General features: G+C 38.5%; 1 protein-coding gene across 2 annotated transcripts in view; it reads left to right on the forward strand.

The window, feature by feature from the left end:
* Window positions 1–3768: 3768 nt before the first annotated feature.
* Window positions 3769–12108, forward strand: part of LOC139966622 (uncharacterized) — a 46261-nt gene continuing 37921 nt past the window's right edge. For both annotated transcript variants that reach the window (XM_071969847.1, XM_071969849.1), the window contains exon 1: window positions 3769–3896. In XM_071969847.1, the coding sequence (XP_071825948.1) occupies window positions 3836–3896 (61 nt within the window). In that variant the 5' untranslated portion in view covers window positions 3769–3835. The remainder of the gene's footprint in view (window positions 3897–12108) is intronic.

A 12108-nucleotide genomic window follows, 5' to 3' on the forward strand; every position in this document is an offset into this window, starting at 1 on the left:
GATTTCTCAACTGTTTTCTTAAAAAAAAAATTAACGCTTGTGCTTTTTACGGCTTGATCATCAAATACATTTTTTGTTATTAATAATAATTGTGTAGATTAATTGTAGTTGGTAAAACTGGTTGACAACTGACGGTCAAGGGTAAATATGAACCAGTGACATGAAAATAAAAATGGAATATATCTTTGACGGTCATTAGTGTCATTAAACCACACGATATGTAGACAAATTGGTGACACAAATTCTAAAATTGGACAGGTTTAGGCTCGGGGTCAAAGGTCAATTGAGGTCAAAAGAAAAAATTGCCTTAATTGTGCGACAAAAGTTCGTCGCGAACTACTCCTAGCCCGTAAGTCCGATCAACTTCGAATTTGGTGGGTAAGGGCCTGACCATGCATACTCGTGCCTGCGAATTGATGAAAGGTCAGAAAACCTTAAAATTGGGTTTGGGCCAGTTTCTGCTTGTCAACATGAAGGAAAAAGTCAATAAACCACACGATATGTAGAGAGTGATCGGACAAAGTTTAAAATAGGACGGGCGTTGTCAAAGGTCAACTGAGGTCAAAAGTCAAAATGGTCTAAGTTGTGCGAAAAAGTGTTTCGCAAACTACTACTATAGACAGTAAGTCCGATCAAGTTCAAACTTGGTGGGTAGGTGCCTGGTAATTTATTGTAAACTCGTGCCTGGGTGATTGGTGACGTCAAAGGTCAAATACCCCAAATCTGTGTTTAGCCATGTTCTGCTTGTCAGTATGTTGCAAAAGAAAATCCTTAAACCACAAGATATATAGAGAATAATTGGATACTTTTTAAAATAATACTTATGTATATTTTAAGAATGGAGGACAATGTAGGTCCATTCCGTCATAGAAGAGACGAGATCCGCAACTCCATGGCAAGTTTTTGAAATTGAAGATCGTCCTCTACTGACCTTAGATATGTACGAAACACCTCATTTCACCCCCATACCCCACCCGTAGACTTTCGTGAAAAAAAATCATTTCTGTCAAGCCGTTGATCATCTTACTGAACAAGTTTGACAAACATTTAAGGCCTTTTGTGTTGTTATTCTGGCAGGCTATGAGTTACTGAAATATCGTTATCTAAAGAAACCTGTTACAGAGGTTTTTACAAATATAAATACTGTCTTTCCGTTATCAATTGACCAATAGCAGTACAGGCCTTGATGCTCCCCGAATATGTACTTTGGAACCACTGAATCTGCCCGACAACCCCTCAATAACATCTCTGTGATGGTAGTCAGTCTGTCAGTGGCGGGGCGTCCATACAGTCAGGGGGCGAATGCCCCCCCCCCCCTGGCGGACTCAAATGGACTGCTGGCGCCCTTTTCAGCTCTTTACCACTTTTTAATTATTCGCGATTATTGACTTTTTGCGCTCTCATCTACATATTGACATTTTTCACATTTTGTTGGTGTAATTTGGCGATGACACCTATTTATTCTTCGTTTATCTACAAATTAGCCAGGCCCGGAAAGGGTCATTTCCGGCGATCTAGGGAGTATCTTTACTCGATTTTTTTTTTGTCCGCTACACGCCAACCTGTGGTGGCGCTCCGCTTAGATAGTGCCGAAAGCGCCCCTACAGACCATTCCGCCCCTCCTGACCAATACCCCTAGCTCCGCCACTGATGGTAGTGGAAGTTATAATCCTTCCATGCTCTCGTAATACGTGATGAACTGACCCAGTGGTAGTAGTACGTGATCAACCCTGTCGGTTACTAAACCAGATGCATCGATACATTAAAGGAGCGTTCATTGGCCACTAAATACAAGAAAGTATGATTTTGCGTTAATTTTTAAATTAAATTAACCAGATTCAGGCACGTTTCCCACACCAAAAATATCAAAATTGGGTAACATGGTTAAAGTTTACTCGGTCTTTTGGCATACATATTTGACCTATTCATTATAAATTACCACCTTTATATATCTTCACAACGAATGTGCTACATGAAGGCGCCTCGACACTCGTTGAAATATGATGATGCCTGTTTAAAGGGTGTGAAGACTCGCGCAAAAAGAAACGTCTAATGCCGGTAATTTGAACTAGTTTCGAATGAGGTGTAACAGAAGTGTTAAACACCACCATCGATCCCAGAAAATATACACACACACAGCTTGCTATACCATCGGTAATTAGACACTAGTGTACAGTCGGTGTATACAGCTGCGGTCAATACCCACAGCACAGTATACACACGATACAGCGATGGACATGTCAGGTCCAGCTAAAGATAACAATTAAGGTATCACGTTTCAATACTGTCTGCATTTTGTAGCGACACGAACAAAACGTCACTTGCAAGCAACAGAAAGTTAACTTTTCCAGAGCGCGGGACGCGGTTTGGGGCGAGTCTTCAATGCCTTTAAGACGAAAATGTATACCAGATGCTTTCATTCCAAACAATACCTTTAAATATTTTATTAAAAATTTTCCCACTCTTTCCAACGACATGACAATACGGCCATATCACACATGTTTTTTCTGTTCTTGATTTCATCTTCTCTTTTTTTATTCTCGTCTATTTATTCAGTTTTCAAGGGTGATATGGATTATAATACTTACACCTGTTTCTGGTCAGCCTTTACTCTAGAGATCAGTGGTCGTTGAACTATAATATAAAAAAATATAAAAAATCCGGACTATTAAGTTCCGCGAAAGTTTTTGCAGAATAGCAAATGGAAAAGAAAAAAAAAGTCCAGATGGTTGTTAACTAGAGGAAACTGAACAAAACAAACAATATCAATCGGTTCCATTGTTTCGTGAATCTATATCAATCATCATTAAAATCGTGGGTTTGAATCTATGACGAAAACCAGGTACGTGTGCAGTGTGCTAAATTACGTTCTCCAAAATAACTTTTGTGGTTACTGTAAGAGTTCCTCAAGTTCCTCTGCTTAATGGGATGACCTTGAAATTAAAGGCGTTAAAGACAATAATTATTACCCCTCTCGTATATTGCCAACTACAGAGAAGATAAGAATCAGACTGAAATTGTGAGTCATTCACTTTGGGAATTGGATGATAAGACTCCGATGTAGGGAGGGGCGGGGTGGGGGTGGGGGCGGGGGTGGGGGTAGGCTATTGTTTGGATATATGGGTTGGGGGAATTGTTTGGGGATAGTGGGTTGGGGTAGGTATTGAGGAGAGATATTAGAGAGCGATAGTGGGAAAGGTAGGGTAGAATTGTAAGTAATGTGGATAGGGAGGGAATGGGTGGGGAATTTGAGATGAGTAGGGAAACTTGCGGTGGACAATATGGACGGAAAGGAGAGGGGGTACGGGAGTAGCGGGGTAGGGATAGGCTATTGTTTTGGGTTAGGGGTAGGGCAATTGTTTGGATATATGGGTAGGGAATTGTTTTGGGGATAGTGGGTTGGGGTAGGTATTGGGGGGGGGGGGAGAGATATTAGAGTGGATGCAAAAGACACCTTTTCTCGCTACAATTATAAAGAAAGTTCATGACCAATAACCAGAAAAATACACAGACTCGTGTCTTAAAGTATACCGACTGCCAAGTGATCACTCAGTAAGCAATATTACTCAAATAAAAACAAAAACACCTTCATATATAGCCTCTTTCCTCAACGTACAACTGTTCTTTCCCAACCTAGGTAAACAGATCAGTTGCCGCAAAAGAACTCTTCGGTGACCCAGGTTGACCTGAAAAAAAAACTAGATAAGCAGATTGCTATCGCAGCAGAATTGATCGGGGTCAACATGCATGCCTCCCTGATACATATATCAACGTTGCTGCCGGAATCTGCTCTCTCTGCGTCCGACGGGTTTCCGAGCGACAGGGCTTTATCACCATGGAGAAAGCTGTTCATCTGTGTGTCTGCATCCTCCTGGTCTCAATTGCGCTTCTTTCTGGTAAGGTTTTGTTCTTTAAACTTCTAACTTCCTAAAAGTCTTTCAATACAATCGCCTATATTTCTTGTATGTATATAGATTAGATTTGAAATGTCTTCACTATATCGAGTTATGGACACGAAACCGTTAGTAATTTTTTTCTTTAGACGATGATCACACAGTCACAGTCCCGATGCAAGGGGACTGGGGTTGAGAGCGGATCAGTCGTTTGGTAGTTTGGTTTTCGTGCCCAGGTTCTTTCCTGGGTAACTTTTCTTAAAAAAGTATAGCCTATGTAGGTTCGAGACGTGAAAGCGAAACCAAATATTCTCTTACGTAATACGCTTGGCATTTGATTAGAATTTTGTACGACATCGCGAAAGTTGTACTATAATGTTCATTTATATTTATTCGTCTGGCTACAGAACTAAAATTATAACGAATAGTGATCACCAGAAAACAAATCCGTAATAAAGTTGGCTAGCTAACACACTCGCGGAGGTTAATGACTTTGAATTTGTTCATACCAGTTACAGTGCGTGCACCGTTACCTACTGCTGCCATGCGCATCGTGCGCACGCTGTTACGATGTGTGAATAGCTCACTATAGGGAGGCTACGCGTAACTCAGTATCTGCGGGATTACCTTTTGTGTGTTCGCCGCAGTTTGGTATTTTTCTAGTTTGTTCACAGCACCTGTATGATATGCACATCTCGGTGCCTCAACAAGGCTTAGTGTGTATACGTGTGCACAGTTTAGTCTGTTAAGACACACACACACAGATCTTTTTGTGTGTACACGAAATTGGTAGAGGTCAAAGGTCACATGAGGTCAATATGCATCAAAGTCTGAAAACCTTGTAAACATGATAACTCCAGAATTAAAAGCCACAAATAATCTGTTAATTATCCAATGCTTTGGTTTTCTAGTGGTGGCTATAGCTTGGTCAAGTTCAGTTCTGTAAAGGGGCTTTGTAGGTCTTCAACGAAACATCCCTGGCATCCAGGTAATGAAATCTGCTTGAGAGTTCATACTCTTGCTTTAAACATTTACCTAGACCTCCTATCAGTTTTCACCATCTGAGCCTCAAGGGGTCAAAAGGTTATCTCAAATGGTGGAAAAAAATTGTCATTTTCTCAAAGTTTTTCAATGTTTAGAAAACATGAAACTCTCATCAATTATTAAAGGGAGAGGTGGACACCCCCTTACAGCCCTCCCCAATGAGGGCGATACCCCTGCATTGATATGCCGCCTCCCCCCCCCCTCCCCGCCCAATCGGTTACTCTGTCAACGGGCCTGTGGTGAACGTGAACTGTTCGGCGTGTGTACATCTATATATATATAGGCCCTAAGCACGTGTTTCATATTGAACCCAAGATTAAATATGGGAATGATCATAGCAAGACTTGTTTTGATGGTCGCACCTCGTGGTGTCACCGACTGTACCAGCGGTGTGTAGGAGAAACCCTTATATATATTATGAGCATGTTTATTTTGGTTATTAACAGACGAGAGACATTTATTCTCATGTCAGTATCTCGTTAAACTTAAAGGTCAAAATGTTTATTCATTCGATCGGCGTTCCTTATTTTCTCTATTTCTGTCATGTCAAGACTTCCGACTTGTCATGCTTACTTCAGTGTAGACGTTGAAATATCGCGTTAGACGTAGTCAGGGGTAAACTTATCACATAGAATGAAGAATTTGTTGTATGCACATATACACCCAGTTGTTGTTCCCGCGCCTTTGATGCACTCTCCATGCTAAAAAAAGTATGACACCCCAAAACTACTTGAAAGAGTGGTGGTTTCCGTTCCAATCAAATATCTCTTGGAAAATCAACTCTATTAGGTTTCCATGGAAAGTTGGAAACCGAAAGACATTCCTTACAAGGTTTGTTGACCTTTTCGACCACAACAAAAACATTCTTAAACATTTCGAAAGAAAGATAAGCAATATCATGTATTGATCGTCAGTGACGTCACGTATTAATATGCAACGTAAAAAGTTTGGATTCGAAAAATCTATATCTCAATAACGCTGCGCAGAACTAAGAATTATATCGACGAAGTTGATGGATTGTATACATATATTTAGCGTGTTAACTGTTGACTTTGTAGTTGCCCTCCAAAGGAAGGCGAAGGCCACTTTCAGAACGAAATCAGCTGAGCAAGTAAAACCTGAAAATGATGTTAACTTTGGCTAACCTGACCCCTATTCGCATCCCTTAATGTTACGTCAGGTTCGTGGTCAGATATGATTGTTGCGACGTTATATGAATGATGACATATTCAACCAATGTAGAGGAAGCGATGCCCGTCACACCCCCCTCCCCTCTCATAATTCCCTCAAACTTGTATAGAACTATTTCATGCTATACATATCAGTCCATGTACCTGCCCGCACTGAGATACTCCACCACGTGTGGATATCATTTGGAGGTTCACAACTTCCAGGAAAGTACATTTGGAAGCATTTGACAAATTTCACCTCACGTCGAGTGGTAAGTTTGGATGATCCAGCAGGCATCTGTTCCATGTGATTACATTACCTCATGGATTCAAGATAAACGGATGTGATCAACAATGTAGATGAGCTTCCGTTTTGAAGATACTAACCAACAGAATAAAATTGGCAGGAATAGCAGTCTAGACAGTCAGACTATAATGTTACGTAACCAGTCCCATTAGTTCATGGTTGTCACGTACCAGCTGGCCCAGAACCTGGAAACTATCAGATAACGTTCTGGTATATATTACGCTAATATATGGGAGGCCCGGGTTCGAATCCAGGTGGAGGCTAGAAGTTTTGTCACTGTTCTGGATTTTCCACCTCACTACGATTTCAATTATATATTTGTATATTCATTGCTATTGTCGTTTACCTCCATTTCATTAACAAAGTCTTTTCAAAGTATCTCTTTCGAGATCCAGCTTTAGATCATGTTTGATCACTAGAGAAGGCAAATATGTCACCAAAACAGAACTAGTATTGTTCGATACATGTGACAAACGCCTACAGTGGAATTAAGATCTTCCTTACCGGTTTCGAACCTCTGGACTCTGGACCTCTAGATACAATCAGCGTCCATAGCCTAGTGTTTAGGGTGTCCGTATATAAAGCGAGAGGCCCGGGTTCGAATCCCGGTGGAGGCTGGAAGTTTTTACACTGTTCTGGATTTTCCAACTCACTACAATAATCACTATATATATATATATATATATTTATATGTATATATGTATATATATATGTATATATGTATATATATATATATATATATACATATATATTTAATATTTATATAAATATATAAATATATATATATATATATATATACATATATACATATACATATATACTTATATACATATATACATATAAATATATACATGTATATTTAATATTTATATAAATATATAAATATATATATATATATATATATATATATATATATATATTTATATGTATATATATATATATATATTTAATATTTATATAAATATATAAATATATAAATATATATATATATATATATATATATATATATATATATTTATGTAGCCTTTGTATATAGCTATTTTCATAGTCAGATCATATTCTGCAGTGGGGAATCATCTATCTTGGAACTACTGAAATGGTGTCTCAACTCATTCAAGAATGGATCAAGAAAAGCAATTCTGAGGGTACTAATTGTAACCTTTTGACCCTTGTGGGGGAGTCTTTGTTTAGTTTAGTTTGCCAAACTCGGATACGGTTTTATTATAGTGATAATCTGATGGGTCACACCCTGCACATCTTAACAATAATAAAATGGTTGGATCTTTATATCTCGATTATTATTGAACGCTAAATATTCCAAATAACATCACTCATCTTGGAGATTTACTGACCCTATACATGTATAAGAAATAGACTGCGGAACGATAAAATATGTCATTGGGTAGAGAAAAAGCACTACCTCTTCTCCCCTGTATTTACTGTGACCACTTCAAACCTCAATTTTTTGCTTGATATATCCAATTCCAAATATATAGGCAGGTATCTTCCTACTGTTCGTCTCAATCAGTACAACCTACGCGGGTAGTACAAGACTTTTTACCGTACTTAAGATTTGTTTAGGCGGAAGTGGGACTGGAATTAGGGGGGGGGATTCTTGTTGTAGGTCTTAAACCGAATGGAAACTACAAAATGTTGTCACATTCACAAGTTATAATTAATATAAGAAAACTTTTTTTACATTTACATCATTGGAAAAGGAACAGAAGGGGGAGGGGGGTATCGGCGGGGTGGAATTGTCTGTTCAGTATTTTACGGTTGTCGTCGTGAAAGTCGGAGCTTAATACAGCCTTCGTGTAATTCTGTAAAAATAGTTTGAACACTTCTATAAAAGTTTAGAAGGTTAGCAGGATCTTTCTTTAGAGGCTATAACTGAAACGAAAACAGACTAAGAATTATTTACACAGAAGTACGGGTTGTTTTCTTGATTAAGCGCATTAGCAGAATACCACGTGTAGCACCAGACCTCCAACATGTGCGAGTTTGTTTCCTGCCCTTGTTTTGTACTAACTATCCTTACTTCAGCTAGTGGTTATGTTTTATTTTGAAGAAGAAGAAGAAGATTTGATTCGCCAGATGTTGAAATAAATCACTATTGAGCTTTAAAAAGTGCTACATGGCACTATGATTAAAACGTTGACTTGCAAACATTTCATAACAGGTGCTAGAGAGCGTTGATGGAAATGCACGGTAATAGTACGACTTTCCTATCACGTGATGAAAGTAGGGGGTGATAACATCTGTCGTGGAATTCTGTATTAGCCAGGTAACCTTTTATATGGTAACGTCAAATATGTCACCAGAATATATGAGAACTATGATTGTGATATTTACATGTCGTTAAGTGTTATATGTTAAGTCGTCTGTTTCGTGTACTGCCTACGTGCATATCACATTACAGTACAGTATACCAATCGGATACCCGCTTACATCAGCGACACACATGTCAGTTTACAGTAAGAATGTAGCTGTTATACTTTAGACATTTGAATAATAGTGCATGGGTGTTAAGTTTGGCGTTCCATAACAAGTTTGTGACCTGACCTGAAATTAATATCGCTAGTGATGGACATCTGCGGGTGATCTTCAGAGAAACTCTATTCTCATTCATCATATTCTTTGTTATACTTGCCCCATAGTCTGGGACGTGATCATGTTGATATTCGCACCCTCCCACCGTCGATTTATAGCTTTTGTCTCCAGAATGCCCCGCGAATGCTTGGGTGTTTGTTTACTTATTCGTCGCTATTTCTCCTGTTGTGGTATGAAATAGTTGCCGTACTTCAATGATCTTCTTCTGCTTCTGTAGCTTCTGTGGAAGCTACAGACTCTACTCATACATGAGATTCTAACAATGAAAAAAGGGGGGGGGGGGTGAGGGGGTGACATTAATAATGCATAGTTGATGATTGCTGGCTATACTGAGTCATTGGTTGCTAGTTGTTTTTACAGTTGCTATATCAAAAGAGTGAGAGGGCAGAAAACAGGTGTGGTCTTCACCAAAATAGTTTGACTTTCATAGTTGTTACGATGTGGCGCTTTTAATATGTGCGTATATGCAACGTCCCACTTTCTCTTCCACCTCCCTCTCTTTCGGACAGCAGAAATGGCTTTGGGGGTCATCTCGTTAACAATAAAAAAAGGCAAAAGTTATGCAAACCCTTGCATCATTATATGGCGATACAATGTAAACTTCTCATATAGCTGTACAATCCACCTCAGTTTGAAGTAATATATCTGATATGTGTGTTTGCTGGAAACAGTATGTACACGTCACGAACTGTCATTTAACTATTTACAACATTTAACTATTTCTGTTTCAGAACATTTTGTGGCGGTTGATATATAATTCGGTCATGTGGCTGTGTGCTTACTAGCTTTGTGATGATATTTCTAGGTTAAGGCCAAACCTGGGGAATAGGATAGCCTCACCGATGGAGGAGGCGCAGACATAAACTGCATGTGGTGTTTGTCAAAATGTTTCCCTATTTGAAATATAATCTTAAACAGCTGTTCAACTTGTAAGGAAAATAATCCGGGAAGATTTGTTTACGACTGTCGCTAGGAGTAATAATTTAGACAATTCAGCATTTATGCATGTTGGTACAAACCTAACTATGCATATATATATATATTAAAAAATATATATATATATATTCAATATATATATATATTCAATATATATATATTCAATATATATATATTCAATATATATATATATATATTCGTGCGCTTATCATGACTTATCTATTTTTTATGACGTCTAACTTAGATGGAATACTGGTTACTTATTTTTATCTAATTCTTTGATCAATGTTATCATTTTCTGATCTTTGGTGCAGGGTTGAATGAAAAGGAAGGCCATATATTGGGACCTAAAGTCATCCTCCGTCCCAAGCTCCTTTCTCTCCTCTACATTTAATAGTTTTCATCGTAACTAAGGACAAGCCATTGTGGAAAACATTCTCATCAGAGACATATCGACACTAACAGAATGTTGATGTAGCATGTATGCGTGTGTAGATAGACTCCACTGGACTTTAGATGTGCCGTGTATGCATGTGCACAATATAAAGAAATATTCCCATTGGTAACATAAATTATGATCACGTAGAAATCGTTATGTGTATTTAATACCTCCCCCCCCCCCCATTTATATTGTTTCCTGTTATATCCTAAGGCGATAATAGATTGTTTATTTAGTGGGGTCAGAAAGCAGGCTGGTATAGCCCCCTTGAGCCTAGTTTACTGGTATATACAGGCCGATGCGTCGCAACTCAATAAACACGTATATTAACGAGGTCAGGGTAAACACCGCCCTCTAATGACTCGCTAAAGGTCGTTCAGTATATCTCTCGTTTATATATTGTGTTTTCCCCTGACCCAATGGGATACTGAATTGGTCATTTTAGTGGGTCATATAGCTGACCGGTATAGGCCCCTTGAGCCCGTTCACTGGAGACGATGGACGAAACAGGTCTAAGCATTGTTCTTCTAGTGGCGATATATATATATATATATATTTAAAGATATATATATATATATATATATTTATATATATATACATATATATATATAAATATATATATATATATATATATATATATATTAAGATAGATGTATTTTTATATTGAAATAAAAAATGAGAAAACTTTGAAGTAATTTGAAAAGTTAAAAGGCTATATGATCATTGCATATGATATGTGGCCTACGTTTCCTCATAACTGAAAGTTCTACAGAAAGACCCTGTTTTGGGCCCTCGCATGACGACAAAAATATTTTTCCTGAACAACTTTGGTTCACCGCCATTAAAAAGTTACATCCACAACATTTCAGCAGATTTAGACAAACGCTCTAGGAGGACTAACATTTTTACGTTTCAGAAAATGACCTCTCGTGACCTTCAGATTTATAAAATGTATGAAACCTATACTAACTGAAACCACTGACGAAATTTCAGGCAAATCGAATGAAAAATGACAAAATGACAGTCAATCAAATACGGTGGCAAAAAGTGGCAGAATTTCGGTACAAACGCACGATTGCTACAGTTCAGCTGGAAGCTCAGCTGAGCTAAAAAAAATAAAAAAATAAAAAACAGGTGTTTGTTGTACTATGCCTATAATTTAAATATAGCTTGTCACATAACATTACCTGCCACCCGCAAACTGAAGTAAGTAACAAACTCAGACAGGGGCGTAGCAAAGGGGTTTTTGTTGGGGGGTGTGAAGAATTTGATTTGCCGACGGATCTGGAAGTGGTGACTGAAATGGGGGAGGGGTCTAAGGGGAGGGGTGTCTCCCTCCCCTTTGGAAAATTTTTAGTTTTGAAACGTCCTTAGATGCAATCTGGTGCATATTTTTTAAGTCAAATTTGATTTGCCGTCGGATCTGGAAGTGGTGACTGAAATGGGGGAGGGGTGTAAGGGTAGGGGGTCTAACCCTCCCCCTTTGGAAAATTTTTAGTTTTGAAACGTCCTTAGATGCAATCTGGTGCATATTTTTTAAGTCAAATTTGATTTGCCGTCGGATCTGGAAGTGGTGACTGAAATGGGGGAGGGGTGTAAGGGGAGGGGGTGTCCCCCTCCCCTTTGGAAAATTTTTAGTTTTGAAACGTCCTTAGATGCAATCTGGTGCATATTTTTTAAGTCAAATTTGATTTGCCGTCGGATCTGGAA

Source organism: Apostichopus japonicus, chromosome 4 (genome assembly GCF_037975245.1).
Source record: "Apostichopus japonicus isolate 1M-3 chromosome 4, ASM3797524v1, whole genome shotgun sequence".
In the NCBI taxonomy this organism is placed as follows: Eukaryota; Metazoa; Echinodermata; class Holothuroidea; order Aspidochirotida; family Stichopodidae; genus Apostichopus; species Apostichopus japonicus.